Source organism: Pygocentrus nattereri, chromosome 6, assembly GCF_015220715.1.
Source record: "Pygocentrus nattereri isolate fPygNat1 chromosome 6, fPygNat1.pri, whole genome shotgun sequence".
In the NCBI taxonomy this organism is placed as follows: domain Eukaryota; kingdom Metazoa; phylum Chordata; class Actinopteri; order Characiformes; family Serrasalmidae; genus Pygocentrus; species Pygocentrus nattereri.
The window spans coordinates 11,951,736-11,967,421 of NC_051216.1; the positions used below are offsets into that span (position 1 = coordinate 11,951,736).

Genomic DNA, 15,686 nt, shown 5'->3' on the forward strand with positions numbered 1-15,686 from the left:
CATCTCTGGTTTTTCCACAGCCTTAAAAAAGGTGTTTCTAAACATCTAAACAACCCGACTGAGATGCTGCTAAATATCATGTGACTGCAAATGCAGGGCGTGGTGGATACTGAAGTTCTGTTGGGCTTTGATAGTGTTACGATAGACTCATCACAAGAGGTTTGAGACCTGACATGTGTTTTCACGCCTAAGCACCGAAGCTTTCAGCAGCTGTGACAGTTATACTGGTGTTTCAATAAAACCTCCAGCTCCTGAAGAAGAGTCTCACTTGTTCATGTGCCAAGTTCTTAAAGTTCTTTTCCAAGTCTAGTTCCCTTTGATCCCTCACACAGCTTTTAAAATAGTTTTTTAAAGAGTACTTCAGTACAAAGTTTTTGTTAATGTGATGAAACATGTAACCCATCACATTATCTTTAAACAAAATCCAGTGAATTGCAATAAATATGAAAACAGTAATACGTATTAAAAAGGAACTTCAACCAAAAGGAATCTGTCTGATCTGATGCCAGCGTGCCGACCAAGGGGATTACATATACTAGTATTTCAAGCGCTCAATATCATTTTGAATCAGCTTTTCAGAACATAAAAAGTGGTGACACAGTCCTTGCTTTCATACTTTAAAAAATAGACTGACAAATTATGTATTTAGTGCTGAAAATTGTGCTTTTTTAACAGCTGCGTCATGCATTCCAGTAAGACTACCTTTACAAAAGACTTGTATATGATTCAAAATCAGATCATTAATAAGCATTCATTACATCATCAACACTTTAAAATGATAAATAAGCAGTTAGAACACATATATAAGAAGGGCACTAGTGGCCTGTTGCTTGCCAGGCAATAGTGAGCCCACGTTCATATTTACTGTTAAAGGTCGGATCTTCCTGGTTGCTTTTCTTACATTGTTATACATGTCAGGTTTATCAGATATTTTGTTAATAAGTTACTACCATTTAACCACTAACAGGATATCCTATTAGTCAGACTTGATCATTTGGCCTACATTAACATATTGTCACTGTCAGGAAAAAAAACCCTGTGTGTCTATTTTTGTTGTTTTTATTTGTTTACAGAATTTGAAAATGCCAGTACGCCATGATTCATCACAAATTCAGGATAAATCGACTAATAGAAATATTCCAAAATGACTAGGAAATAAATATTTTATCAATTTTTTTCCATTTAAAGTAAAGAATGTCTGCAAAATTACCACTTTGCCAAGATTTGTCCCAACAGTGATGATATGAAATGACTAAATTCACATTCTACGTCTTGCCAACACTGTTTATCTCGACCTTTTTGCACACTATTATACATATAGACGTTTTCTGTGAATTTGAATTATGTAAGTATATCTCACTAAATAGTAATGTGTTTTACACTTTACATTAAGGCCCCAATTTGGTGGTTATAAGTGTTGGTAGCTGTGTTACAGTATAGAAGAATGTGGGCTATTTGGCAACAGGTCACTGTTCCCCTTTATTTGTTTTAACTACTTATTAATGCAAATTTTTACAGTGTGTTTAAACTTCATTAATAAACATCAATAAACTAAATTCAAAGCAATTATAAGCCTTTTGTAAAGGTAGTCTTATTGTAAGGTGGTACTAATAATTCACTTAATCCTTGACAAACCTGTTATAAAAGCACCATTTTTGGTAATAAATGTGCCGTTTGTCAGTCTATGTTTTTAATCATGAAACCAAAGCATTGCTTTTTTAATCATGAAAAAAGTTGCATATCAAGCACTTGGAAATACTAGTATTAATGACCTAATTAATAACCATAAAAACTGATTTTAAACCATTCATACGGGCACTATAGAATGATATTTGTATTACAGAAGCATTACAGAATGTTATTCTACTCAACTTCTGGTAACTTTCATATGTGGGGATTCAGGGTCAGTACATTGCTGCTCATATCACAAACAGGGTTTCCCCTCCCCTTCTTCTGCAAACCATGTGTGACAAAACAGATACCCCTCACCTACCTAACAAAGGTGTGTAAGTGCGTCTGTGTGCTTGCGTATGGTGCCTGCATGTACAGTCAGGTTCAACCCAGTTTTTTTCTACGTCGTGCTATCTGCGCAAATGCATGGGCGTGGGTGATTCCAAGTGCGCCTACGTAATGATGTCACATCTACCTCAAGACTGAAGGGTAGGCGCGCGACTGAGCTCATTTGGACCTTGCCTGTGTATGCGTGTGGGCGAGTGGCTTATTCTCACTGGTGTGGCTGGGCGGGTAGTGTGGGTAGCGCCGAGGCCAGACAGGGACAGGAGGGGGAGGGCTGTTCATTTGAGACACAACACCATCAACTGTAAAAACACTGCAAAGACGCTCTGATGGAAAATCCATGCCAATCTTCTGTGGTGCAAAATTTCAAAAGGCTGTTGTACATTTCGCCACTTAATTCTGCACTTCTTAATTGTGTAATGTGCAATTATTCTGCCCTGCCGTACTTTTTTTGTGCGACATCATGAGAGGAGACAGTAAACCCCGGGTTTTGAAAGTGAGTAACCATGCAAATTAGGGGAAACTGGTGACTCCTGAACGGCACTAAACACTGCTCAAAGCCTGGAAAAACTCTTTGACCCAAAAATTCTAAGACTGCTAATGATGACTGACAGCTAGCAGAGTGTATGCAATCAAATTTGAGCTCCGAAAGATGCATTAGCCCCTTCAACTTTTATGGGACCTGTAAATGGACTACCACTTTAAATCCTCATGCTCATAACTATATAACTTACATATTAGTTTGATAGTAGTTACTGAATAATTCATAACAGGTACTCAATAGTATGTTTTAAAGAGGAATTCCAATCTTTTTCAGCAAAATGTCTGCATAATTAAATCGTTAACACGTAAACAAAGTAATTCAGAGTGGTTTGATGTGAAATGGTGTAATATACAGAAATTTCCACTTTCTTTACAGTGGTGGTGATAGGAACCAGACATCTAAAGTGTTTAGTGCCTCTAAAAACACCTCCACAGAAAGCTTTTACCTAAAATGATAATGAATGTGCTGCCTGGGGCCTGAGGCAAAATAGTTTTCAAAGTTTTTACCACTATTTTATCATTTTCAGCACTGAATATGAGACGTGTAGGTTCACTGGTGGTTCTGGATAGTGATTAAAATGGCTGTATTTGCACTGTGGATATCGCAATGAATGGTTCCTATCAACATTGAAAAAACTGCATCAAGCCATTTTGTTTATGACTTTTTACATCTTAACAGTTGAAGAAGGGCTGAAATTCTGGAACAGTTTGTGAAATTCCCAGATGAACTGAAGTGAACTGAACAATACGGCTGCAATTTAAGGACATAAATGCCTTAGCACAGGGCTATAGCATGCTAAAGATCACTGCAGTGCCTTGTTTTTAACCCTTTTAACTGTAAGGAACCACATCTTACTTCCTTTCTCTCCTTACCCCACAACCTTTATGATTCACTTTTGGGCATGCTAGCATGCCAGCATATCATATTACTCTATGAAGACGGACCTTATTAATTGAAATTCTCTCAAAAACTACTGATCTTCCCAGCTGGTCATGTGCCAGCATCACATGCACCAGTTTTAAAAATGAGGCAAAAGCGGCCTGTCCGGATGCCCAACCCAAGCCTACATGGTTGTAAAGAGGAAAGATGGAACTTTCTGGAAGATCTGAAGCTCGGATAACGGCCAAACGTGTCATCCGGGAGCAATGAATGGACAGCTGCCACGTGCACAAAGGCCTGTTCAGCGCACGGCGGCAGATACAGAGCAGCGGAGCAGATAACGCTCTCAAACACACGCTGTCTTATCCTGGAGAACACATGGGCTTGGTGAGCGGGGCTTTAAGGTGTGATTGGAGGAATGTACAACTTTCCCACTCTCCGCTCCACACTTCTAAAGCTTAACCTTTTCTCCACATCATGACACGCAATCCTAAGGGAACCACCCCCCCAATCCTTGCAAACACCTCCCACGCAGTTCAGGACGTTGACAGGCAGCTATGCAAACAAAAGTCACATTGCCCCACCCAATGTCAATCGTGCCTCCCACGACAAGCTTTGCCTTCTGGTGTGAGGGGTTAGCAGCGTGGGGGGTAGCACTGTACCTCACTGCACATTAGCCACCAACTAACATAATGCTGCGTAAACCTCGTCTGGATTCGAGCGGCCTTCACTGGACATTCATTATTTAGATGATGGCAGAGAAAACACCTCTAAATACAGTTTATTCCAGCCCTTTCATTCTCAGAAACAGAGCAACTCAAGTGTCTGATTCACTCTGAGGCATGAATGGGGTTTCCAGTGAAGTTCCTCAATCCAAGATCAGCACATTTACTGCAAGATGCCTCACAGATTTAAACCCAGATCTGGCGCATGACAAAGAGGAGGCAGCTTAACTCACCTCTGTTTTAATCCTCTTTGGAGAAGGTTCATCTCTGTCTCCACACCGGGATCTGAGAGAAAAGAGAAAAAATGATCAAAATCTGTTTAAAAACAGCTCATTTGAATGGCAACACCAAAACAAACTCCTTGACCCCTAAGCTTATTATGAAAATCACATGTAAGTTATGTAGTTATGAGAGGAATTAGAATGTGGACCCACAAACAGGTTCCCAAGAGTTAAATGGGTTAAAAATGCACTCTGGACAAATGCTGGACCCAGACAAACCACTTTTCAACTGCTCAGGCTCTGTGCTAGTGAAGAATTCATGTGTGATTGTTGACGCTGCTCACAATAGAAGGGTTTAGATCGGATGCATTTAACCAAAAAAAAAAAAAAAAAAAATGCTTTCAGGAATGTCATATCCAAATACTTCCACATGCATGATTTGGTTTAGGTCATAAAGCTACGCTCCTCCCGCACAATTAGCCGTCAAGTGTCTCTGACGCAATTTGAAAGGTGTGAGCGAACATCTGAAACCTGAGGACAAAAATTACACAACACCGATGTGGAATTTTCCGTCCTCCGGTATGCCAGCTGTGCAGTGCAGGAAGCACCTGGACACGGCTTTCTCAGATTAAGCCTGAATATTTGAGATCTAACAAAGTGCATTCAGTACACTACCCACACACCAAAGCACACAAGCATGTAAGCAGAGGGCCTTTAAACACCCTGCTCTTCTAACAGCTTAGCATTAGCTGTTTCACAGACTACTATTTGAGCCTGAACACCAGGACTGATTAGAGCAGGTAGAGCGCGAAAAGGGTCAAAATTGAAGTCTAAGTCTCGACAGAGGGTCTTCTTCTTTATTTTTCTGTTTTTCACCCAAATTATCACCCAAATATCTTCCCAACTGCTTTTGCTGCTGAATCCACCCGCTAGCTGTCTCCCCCGTCACGCGACGCTATCAAGCTCGGAGCGTGAAGGCTAGCACATACTTCCCCTGAGACTAGAGCTGCACTGATATTGAATTTCTGGGCCAAATATAATAACCACAAACCGATCATTTAAATTATTACTTTATGCAGACGCTCTTATCTGAAGTGATTCACAACAGTATGTGAATAGATACAATGATTCCCATAAATAAAGAACATGGACAAAGCAATTAACTGATTACAACTACTAACAATGTTCAAAATCATCATTACCTGACCTGACGAGCCCAATACTAGACTACACGTACATAAATACCGCTGCTGTCCAAAGAAAAGTATCTCCAAAATGGTAAGTTTAAGGAAGAGGACAAAAAAAACGTTCGTTGCTTTGAATGTAAGTTCATGTAAAGAGGTTTTATTCCAAGCAGTTTTGGAACATTTATATTGGTCCACATATAATGACAATGTCACAGCGTGTAAAGGCAGCTTGTTCAAATGCTGCTTTTCAGTTTTTAATATTAATATTTAATATAAAATCAGTTTTTATAGTGAAAATACCTTTTGCCCTTTACACTGTGTGTAAATTGCATGAGCAATGGACAAAAGAAAATGGCCCAAAATTACATGGAACAATGTCTGGTTCCATTGACTTCCTTTTGAAAAAAAAGTATGTTTTTTCCTTCTCCTGTAAAGTTATCATTTTGGAGACGTTCTGTTGAGACAGCCCACCACCATTGTACCACCATTGTAATAAGGTTGATATACTAACACACACACACACACACACACACATATATAGCATATCAACATCAAGTATAAGTTGTAATGAAACATGAATCTGGCTTTGTATTTAGTAACACAAATAAATTAACGATGAGAACACATTGCTAAAATAAAGATTAAAAACCATTCACATACTGTACGTTCCTCCATCTCATTGTTTCTACCTAGGTCAGCAGAAATCCTGTCACCTGTCACAGTGTCTGAAATAGCCTGCTTTAACTGTTAGATCTGAACAGCCTGGAACGTCTCTGCTTTTTCTGAGCACTCATCATAGAAAGGGGTATAAACGTGTAACAGTATTTCAAAACTGAAATTGGTTGATTAAGAACTAATCCAACCAACTAAAATGTCATTTCTAACCAAAGCAGGTTTTCTGTCTGAATTCAAGTGATTTTCTCTTAGGCTGCTTTCACATCTACCTTGTTTGCTGCGGATCTTGAATTTGGTCTGTTCTGACAGGTGTGAACACTCCACCCACACAATCACAATATCATGGTACTGCACAAAATCCTGGGTGTCAGTCCACTTCCAAGTGAAGCTCGGTTCAGTTCACTGCTGGGGGGACGCAATTTTACTATGGTATTCAATTTATGAGGGAATTCAACATTAAAGCATGCTTTTCTTTTCTTCCACTGTCTCCATAACCTGCCCGTTTTAGCTCATATCATTCTTGAAGCATGAATTGCTGCTAATAATTGGAGACCAACCTCCGAGCATTCTAATTACGCCATTTAGCAACACTTGAGGGTAAATCTGGATTTTTGTACCACGACTGGTTAATGAACGTTATAAAAATGATCTAAAGAAAATAGTCATTTGTGCCACAAATGGGGGCAAATGTGAAAGTAAAAGAGCCACCAAATTCCTGACCAACCAAACAACTCCCATAGGTATAATTTGGTGCAATTTAGTGGTTAGCTTCAGCCTTAGACTCCCAGCCACAGATGAATGCAGCATTGGTGGGGATCGAATTCCTGATGATAAGGCCAATGTTTAGATAGCTGCATCGCTCAGGAGCCCAAACTAAGGGCTTTCAATAGTGAGTCACTACTGGCACTGAAACTTAATCCAAGACTAGGCTCAATCTCCATACAGTAAACAGGCACAATGCGCTATTCACCTCCTAAGAGATGTGCAATACAAGCCCTAATTCCTCTCAGACAGGTCTAAAAGGCGGTAAAGCCTGATGTTAGAGCGATTTGATGAAGGTTAGTATTGCGTCAGAGATTTGTATCTCAACAAGTGGAAAAAGGGAACAGGATGAACATGATGACATGATGGTGCATGCGTTAGTCCTGGAGTCACCACAAGTTAGTGCACAAGTCTCCATTCATGGATTTAGCTGTGGATTCCACACCTAACAATGTGCATGCACGACAGCCTCTATGGAGTGGGAACAGTTAAAGATAACTGCTGTTATAAAACCTGTAGGAATGCCAGAGGAAGCCCTTACTTGCTGGTTCTGTAGGTGTATTTGTACGTGACCTCTCTGGAGACCTGCCGAGCAAGTCCAAATAACTCGTCTCTGCGCGTCAGCAGCGCCACGTCCTTCATACACAGCTGGGCTGCAGCCTCGTTTACTGTCAGCTGTGGGCACACATTAGAAACTATTTATAATCAATTTTATAACAACAAAGATGAACAAATGAAATTCATTTATAGACACATACAGAGTTACACAGAAAGCAAGAGTTTCATTACAAAGCAAATGCTGCAGCATTTGGTGTGAGTAAAGAGGGAAACTGACTGCATACAATGCCACAAGGTGTCACATCTAAAACTTTCTTATTGGGTGCTCAGATGCTGCCTATTTAGATGAGCTGCATCTGTGCGTAAAATACAGAGCTTCATTAGACTTCAATAGACTTCATTAGACACACTAATAAATGCATTAGTGAGAATTTAAGTAATTTTACTAAAACTAGCTTTTCCTCCATGGCATTCTCAATATTGACTGGTCAGCTGTTACTCTGGTATAGCACTTTTTTTGCATGCTCAGAATGAAAGTCGATGTTTTTTCAACTTAAATGCATCATTTAAAACCACATAATACATTGCAGAGGCTAGAACTTTCGCTGTTAAATACCTTAAACTGTTAAAGGTATTAATGCTGAAGGTCCCATATCCAACACTTTTCTTTACTCCCCCCTTGAGGTCCATTTATGAGGTTTATGTGATTTTATGTATCAAAAACAGTTATCTTTCATTTTTACGAGACAATGTTCCAACTTCTCTTTCTTCCTCAGACTTAAACAGGCTGTTTTAGTTACTGTGCCTTTAAAACTGATGTACGTAATTTACCTCTGTTTTGATTGGCTGCCTTGTATTGTTGCCTCATTCAAAAAGCAGTCCAGACTGAAGCACTATCATTTCACTGTGAAAGGGCAGAGCTAAACTGCTGTTGGCTGATTAGGCCTATATTTGCAAATGTGTTGGTTTTCATGGCACCATAAACACAATTAATCAAAAATTCTCTGAACATTTTCAAGCTTTAACAATGTTTTCATGCTACATCAAGCTCTTTTATTTAACCAAAGTGAGGAAAATCCTAAAGCATGGCACTGGCTTATTATTAACACACATCCCTGTACAACCTCATGCAGTGTGAGATGTTTGCCGTCCTTTCTCTTGGAGTCGAAGCGTCCGTAGATGGCGCTGTACTTGCGGATCTCCTCCTCCCTGTGCGGATCCTCTTCGTTCATGTCGAAGATGTGGCTGATCATCTTTGCCAGCTTCTTGTTGCCCTTCAGCTGCTCTTTGACCTCAGTCAGGTCACTCTTAGGCAGAGCCTGTGCCATTCTCTCCACGCATTCGGTGACCGACTGGACAGCGGCGGCATCCAGCGCCTCCAAGCCATCGCGGGGGGACGAAGGTGAGCCGAGGTCGGCCGGAGAGAGGCTGTGCTCGCTTTCTGTTCCATGTCCAGCCCAAAAGCGTGGCTCTGTCCCGCTCTGGAGGGGTGAAGCGGTGGCTGAGGAGCTCCCGTTACCCGCCTCGCCCTTTCCGGGGTCCACGAGGGCTGCAGCTACACATTTGGGCACCTTCAACAGACCAGTGAAATCTTTCTTTAGATATCTTTCATGTACATTTCTGATTCAAAAGGTAAAAGATCAGATTAAAATGGACAAAATTCAGGCTTTTGTCTCCAACAAAGACTAGGAAAAGCTAAGAGAACACTGAGAATAAGTCATTAGAATGTATAATATATGAAATTAGCACCTTGACGTGTGTCTCTCCACGGGCTCCGTTGCCAGGAAGCAGTGTGGGCGAGCCCTCGGGCAGTTTGTATACTGGAATGCTGCAGACAGGCAGTGAGGTCAGGGGCTGGTTGAACAGGGCCGGGTTGGTGACCCAGTCACGCAGAGCTTTCTGTAGACGCCGGACGTGCAGCGGCTTGCTGGCCATGCCCACCAAAGCCATGATCTCTAAGAACTCATCCTCGCCGGCCTCACAGAGCTGCTGCACATCATCGCCGCCCTGCTGGATGAAGGCATCGTAGTAGCACAGCAGGTTGGCCCTCTGTAGGATGCGGTAGAGCTGCAACTCCCCAAGGGTTCTGGGTAAAGTCGCCGCCATACCTGAGAGAGGGGGTGAGAGGAAGGGCAGAAAAGGGATGTGAGAAGAGAAATGGCAGCCCCCTAATCACTTTCTAGATAAGCCAATGAGGTGTACTGCAGTGCTGCGCAAAAGTAATAGACCACTAATCATTTTTTTATTTCCAGTTCAGATGGTCATAATGTACAACTTAATAACTCTGTAGTGTCAGGAAAACATATTTAGCCTGAACAACAAGATATAACATCATGTACGTCAGTATTTAGTGTGTCTACCCTTTGCCTTTATTACAGTTTCCACTTGCTTTCAGTGGTATATTTTTCCACAGATTCAAAGTTCAGTCTTAGTCGTTGTTTGCATTTTCCACTTCTCACTTCTCAAGTAACCCCAAACACAAAAATGTTGAACTGTACTTTTGAACTCCAGCTTTGGAAACTGCTGTTTTTCACTTCTTTTCCTTTGTCTTTCTCCTTACTTATGCAGTCTAAGTTCCTCCAAAATATCACCTGAAAAATTAATAACTTGTACTTAATGGCGGTTTAGACTGGAAATTAAATAAATTAAGAGTGGTCTCTGACTTTTGCACAGTACTGTACATAAATCAGCACCAATTGGAACAGAAACTGTACCATAATCATTATTAATGCAAACTCTGTAGCACTCAATAGCAGACAGTTATAGGGTACGTAAACTATGCCTAATCTCCAATCACCATACTAGAAGAGTGGAAGCACTCTCTAGAACACAATTTTAGGAAACAGAATTTATGGTCAAAGCAAAGAATTTCGTACACTAATGGTACAAAATCATAGTCACGCGCTGCTGCAGACAACAGACAGCATTATGGATATTCCTGGTCGAGCAAGGGCTCACAGATTGTGTGCTATGCTTTGCAGGATTGAGTGCCCTGGTTATTGTCCACTGTGTTTTCAGATGCCAATACAAAATGCCACTACAAAAGCCACCACTACAAAATGCCACTACAAAAGATACCACTACAAAATGGCCAAAATAGTGCTTCAAACAGGACCCAGGGTGCGGCAGCGGGGGATGGCAGAAATATGTGGCTGTATCTGCGAGAGGCGACTATAAGAGCGTGCCTGTGAGGCTCCTGGGCCGTTGGGAGAGTCACATACCACACTCCACCTCTGCAGCAGGCGTAGGTGGACTGGCCCTAACACAGCGGCACAGGCCGCGTTTGTTCCTGCTAGCTGGGATCCAGCCTCCACCACTGTCCCCGGATCCCCAGCTGAGACAGTTCAGCACGGCCCAGCCAGTGGCCGGCAGAGAGCATGGAGAATGGTGGTGTGTGGGAGTGGAACGATAGGTGTTTAGACTGAGAGGGCATGGCATCCAATTTCAGTTCTCGTCACCCACTTATTTCACGAAAAGGATTTAGAGCAGTGGCTTCCATCCCTGGTCCTGGAGGAGACCTGCTCTTCATATTTCCATGCTGTAATTGCACACTCAAATCTAATATGGATGAAGGGTTAGTTAGCTAGCAGAGTGATATCATAGAGGAACCACGTTTGGTCCCCTAAAGAAGACACAGTGAGTGTCTCTTTAAAAACATGATGGATAATGAAATGAGTGATTATGAAGGACTATGTACTAGGAATGCACAATGATCTCAGAATCATTTCAGTATTGGTGGATATTTGCTTAAAGAATACATACGAGCACTGTTCAGCTGTTTGATTGACATTTCAAATCATTTTAATGATCTACTTTTGAAGAGCAGAACATCCAGCTAATGTTCCCTTTCTGTTCCAATTAAAGATTGTTCCTAGAAAGGTATCTGCGTAGGAACCTCATTTTACAAGACTCTATCTGATCCATGTAATAACCTAATCCTCTGGTCCAGCTAATCAGCTAATTAACCAACCCTTCCTGAGTTAAAGTGAGTGTATAAGAGCAGGAAAACCCTACACTATGCAGAACCGGGGTACTCCAGGGCCAAGGTTGGAATCCACTGGCTGTAAACATTATGGACTCTCCTGCTGTAAATTTAAACCCCGTTTAATACTTAAAACCACAGCTGCTGACCTGGCTCAACTGGTGGTGAATCTTGATCGACCCATTGACCCAAAGTGCTGGGTCAATCTATGAATCATGCTACTTAGAGGTATCAGCACAGCAGCATTTCTGAAGGCCTTGGAGAGTGTTGCTAACCGGGTTTTCCACTGGAAAGTGGAGAGATAAGTTAAAGGACAATGACTGGGCTTCATGTTTTGGAAAAAAAACAAAACAAAAACTGTTACCAAGAGCTAACACTGATTAACATAAACCGTCCCGTATCAACACCCTCAGCTCTTTCTCCATTCTATTCCAGCCTCAGTGTATTTATGTTTTATTTAATTTCATATGGAAAACTATTGAGGTTACGGTCTAATTTGCAAAGAGGTCCTATATAAACAGTACTACACAATGCAGAGCAATAGATCTGGAAGGAATGTGTAGTAAAGTAACCTGTCATGGAGCAGACAGCAATGTGGGACTTCCCAAATATTTCAGTGCTTAACATGATGGCCCAATAACCAATGATTCACATTCATATTGACCAGACGATACTGCATTACTACAATCTGCTATCATACAAAAAGCAAGATCCTCTGGTCTTTGTGAATCTCTCTCTCGTCTTATCTCGAGAGATAACCAGCATGACAGCGTTCACTCATTAGTTTTACAACAAACAGGCTTACCACAAGGGGCTTGTGGGGTTTAACTGTTGCAAAATATACATCAACAGTAACTCTCTACTATAACTGAACATCAGGCCTAGTCCCTGCTCTAGTGGTAGGACAAACAACAGGACAAAGCAGATGTTTAGCAACAGCAGCTCATTACAGCTCACTTGAAGAGAGGTAGCATGTGTATACATACAAGCACATGTTTGTTTTTATACATTGTCAGGACATCTGGGTGGGTGACATGGCAAAAATATAATGACAGTTTCACGGTACTTGATAAGTGTCGTAATATTTAGCTTTACATACATGCAAGAATTTACATGCAATAATGAAGTCCCGTATCTACTACATACATGTCAGCATTGTTAGCCCTGTTCATTTCTGGTTTTCCTACAAATTCAGGACATCTTTGTCCTAAAAATGCGCAAAAACAAGCACACACATACACACACAGCTCTCACAGCTCAGAGTGCGGACTAGCAAGTGTATGTAAGTCTAATAAGAAGGCTTTGGAAGAGTGCGGAGCTCCTGCCTCTCTAATGGAGGACGGAGGCCAAGGCCCAGAGAGCAGGGGGCCTTGTTGAAACCAATTCAGCACAAGCATGGATGGCACTTCAACCACTGAGCTCTCTGGCACTCTCTCTCCCTCTCTCTCTCTCTGTATCTACACCTAACTCTCGCTCTCTCCCTATAGCGCACTGGGCTCCATGTGGCTGAGATATGAGGCCAGGGTTTCACACCGCCAGCTGAAAGCACTCTCAGCGTGCACTCACATTGCCCAAAAGCAGACTCTCATCAATCCCAGTGAATAATGTGCTCGCTGAAAGGAGTGTTACTGCTGAGAGACGACAATTAAAGAGGTGCTTCTTCTGAAATGTATGCAACCTGGATTTAAGCATAGTGAGGGTGTGCTGGTTACTCCAGATGGCTATTTATCATATGAGGGGTAAAAGAATTCAGGAAACACACACACACACACACACACACACACATATATATATATGTGTGTGTGTGTGTGTGTGTGTGTGTGTGTGTGTGTGTGCATGCATATATGTATATATTCCTTTTTTACTGTAGGACGTGGGACATCGGGTCATATTTCTCCCAAGAACATGCCACATAGTTTTATACAACACATAATAACAATACAGCAACAAATAATTCAACTCAACAATCGAAAACCTCACATGTGAAATCACCTTGTCTTTGCCAGGAATAAGTCCCTGCAATTTCCTACAATTTCCCCTGGGATCAATAAAGGAATCTGAATCTGAATCTGAAATCTGAATCTATAGCCAAAATGCCCAAATGGTTTGAATGGCATCCCTTTAGTTTCCCTATCGCTGTCCCCGCTTAAAACAGCATAAACCTCGCAGAAAACGATTCTATTAAACCACACACGCAATCGACTTACGCCCGTGGCCTCATCGGTGCAGGGTCACTGACGCTGCTCTCTCATTTGCAAACCTTAAAATGCCAGTAAATGTAAAGTTTAGCTCAGGGACCAACAGAAAGAGGAGGCCCTTCATTCAAACAGACAGCGGGAAAAGGGGCATACAGTAAGGCCTCTTTACCATTCAAATCACACCACATGACAGAGACACACGACACACAATTCACAAATTTCCGATTACATCATCCAACAACATTGTTCACAGCACAACACAAGGGCAGACCACCTCGACCGCCCCACAACAGAATGAACACGGATGGGAATTTTTATTATTCATCCCTGACACAAACAGCAACAAACACACATCTGACTTATGGCTATAAGGCTGATGATGATGATGATGATATCAGAGGTCAGATTTATCATTTAGTGTAAATGACTGGAAATTGGCTGAATATATTGCCACAAGTTGCCACACCAATACAATCCAAACACTACTACTACTACTACTACTACTACTGCTATTATTATTATTATTATTATTATTATGAACAATGTGAACAATATTAACAAGAATGACTGTGAGAACAACCTCAATTATAATAACAATACACAATAAAACACACATAAAAAAGATTTGTGGACACTGTTTTTGTTATTGTTGTTGTTAATCATCATCATAACTGTTATTACCATCATTATTACACGTCATTAAGAACAATGCCAACAACAGCAGCCACAACCATACAAACACAACAACAACAACAACAACAACAACAGAATCAATGAGAAGAGGAAGATGATGAGGAAGAAGATCTCTTGAGCTCTCCTAATAATCATGAACTCCTAAGGTCACGATTACAAACAACAACAACAACAACAAAATAATAAAGATAAGAAAATGAAGAAGAAGAAGATCCAGCTCCAGAACGCCTCTACGTTTTTCACAGAGAGGTCACAAATGACTGACCATGCTTCCACACTCTTTGCCCCGAATCCTTCTGGACCCAGACCCTCTAACATACTCTGAGAACCACTGCTGGACACCAGAAGCAGCAGGACAGTGGGAGAAGGTAAGGATGCTTTCTGTCTGTTCTTTCTTTCTCCAGCTGCTCCCTATCTTCGCCCACCTGCTCTGCTGCTGCCCGGATTCAGCCCGTCACTCTCCACAGCAGACCCCCGCGCTCTCAGCGCTGACCGCGTCTCTTACCTTTGCCTTCTTTGTCTCTTCCCAACGCCGTGTGGCTGTATGCGTCTCTCTCCCTCCGTCTCTCTCTCTCTCTCTCGGTGCTGCTGTTTTCCTCTCCGATCAAAAGTTGCGCGTGGATATCGCGAGGCTTCGCCTTCACATGGAGCCCGTGCAGGTGTGGTGGGGTTGGGGGGATAGGCTGGTGGGGTGGAGGGGGGTATCCTCGCGGGATAAGAGCCGGTGTCCTCGCCTCACGCCCTCCTGTCTTCTTGCCGCGCGGACTAGAAACTCTGTCAGCAGCTCCGCGCAACAGCAGTGCTGTCTGAAAGAGTCTCTGGTGCGCTTCCTCCTCCCCTCTCACCCTCCCTCCATAACTTACCCCTCCCCTCTAAACCCCCCTCCCCTCCCCGCTCCAGCGCGCTGTCCCTCCCACGCGCACTCGTGACGCACATGCTGGCGTGGGCGGCATGAGGTGTGTGGGAGGGAGAGAGAGAGAGAGAGAGAGAGAGAGAGAGAGAGAGAGAGACTTTAATGCTGCTACTGCCGCTGCTGCACAGACCAGAACACACACACACACACACACACACACACACACACAGCAGTGCTGCTATGGCCACTCAGGCTCAAAAACGCGCGCGCGCGCGCGCACACACACACACACACACACACACACCCGTCTGAGTTGATGCATGTATGTGGACCTCAGCACGCCCACGCGCCTGCTATTCCTGCCCCTCTTCCTCCACAGACACACTAAATCTC

General features: G+C 42.4%; 1 protein-coding gene across 2 annotated transcripts in view; it reads right to left on the minus strand.

Moving 5' to 3' along the window:
• The window catches only part of nab1b (NGFI-A binding protein 1b (EGR1 binding protein 1)), a 34,966-nt gene extending 19,705 nt beyond the window's left edge, over positions 1-15,261 (minus strand). Inside the window, exons 1-5 of one of the 2 annotated variants that reach the window (XM_017713490.2) lie at positions 14,946-15,261; positions 9,317-9,675; positions 8,692-9,138; positions 7,551-7,684; positions 4,398-4,449 (exon numbers count right to left, since the gene is read on the minus strand). In XM_017713490.2, the coding sequence (XP_017568979.1) occupies positions 4,398-4,449; positions 7,551-7,684; positions 8,692-9,138; positions 9,317-9,673 (990 nt within the window). In that variant the 5' untranslated portion in view covers positions 9,674-9,675; positions 14,946-15,261. The remainder of the gene's footprint in view (positions 1-4,397; positions 4,450-7,550; positions 7,685-8,691; positions 9,139-9,316; positions 9,676-14,945) is intronic. The other variant, XM_017713492.2, reaches the window with a different exon arrangement.
• Positions 15,262-15,686: the final 425 nt, after the last annotated feature.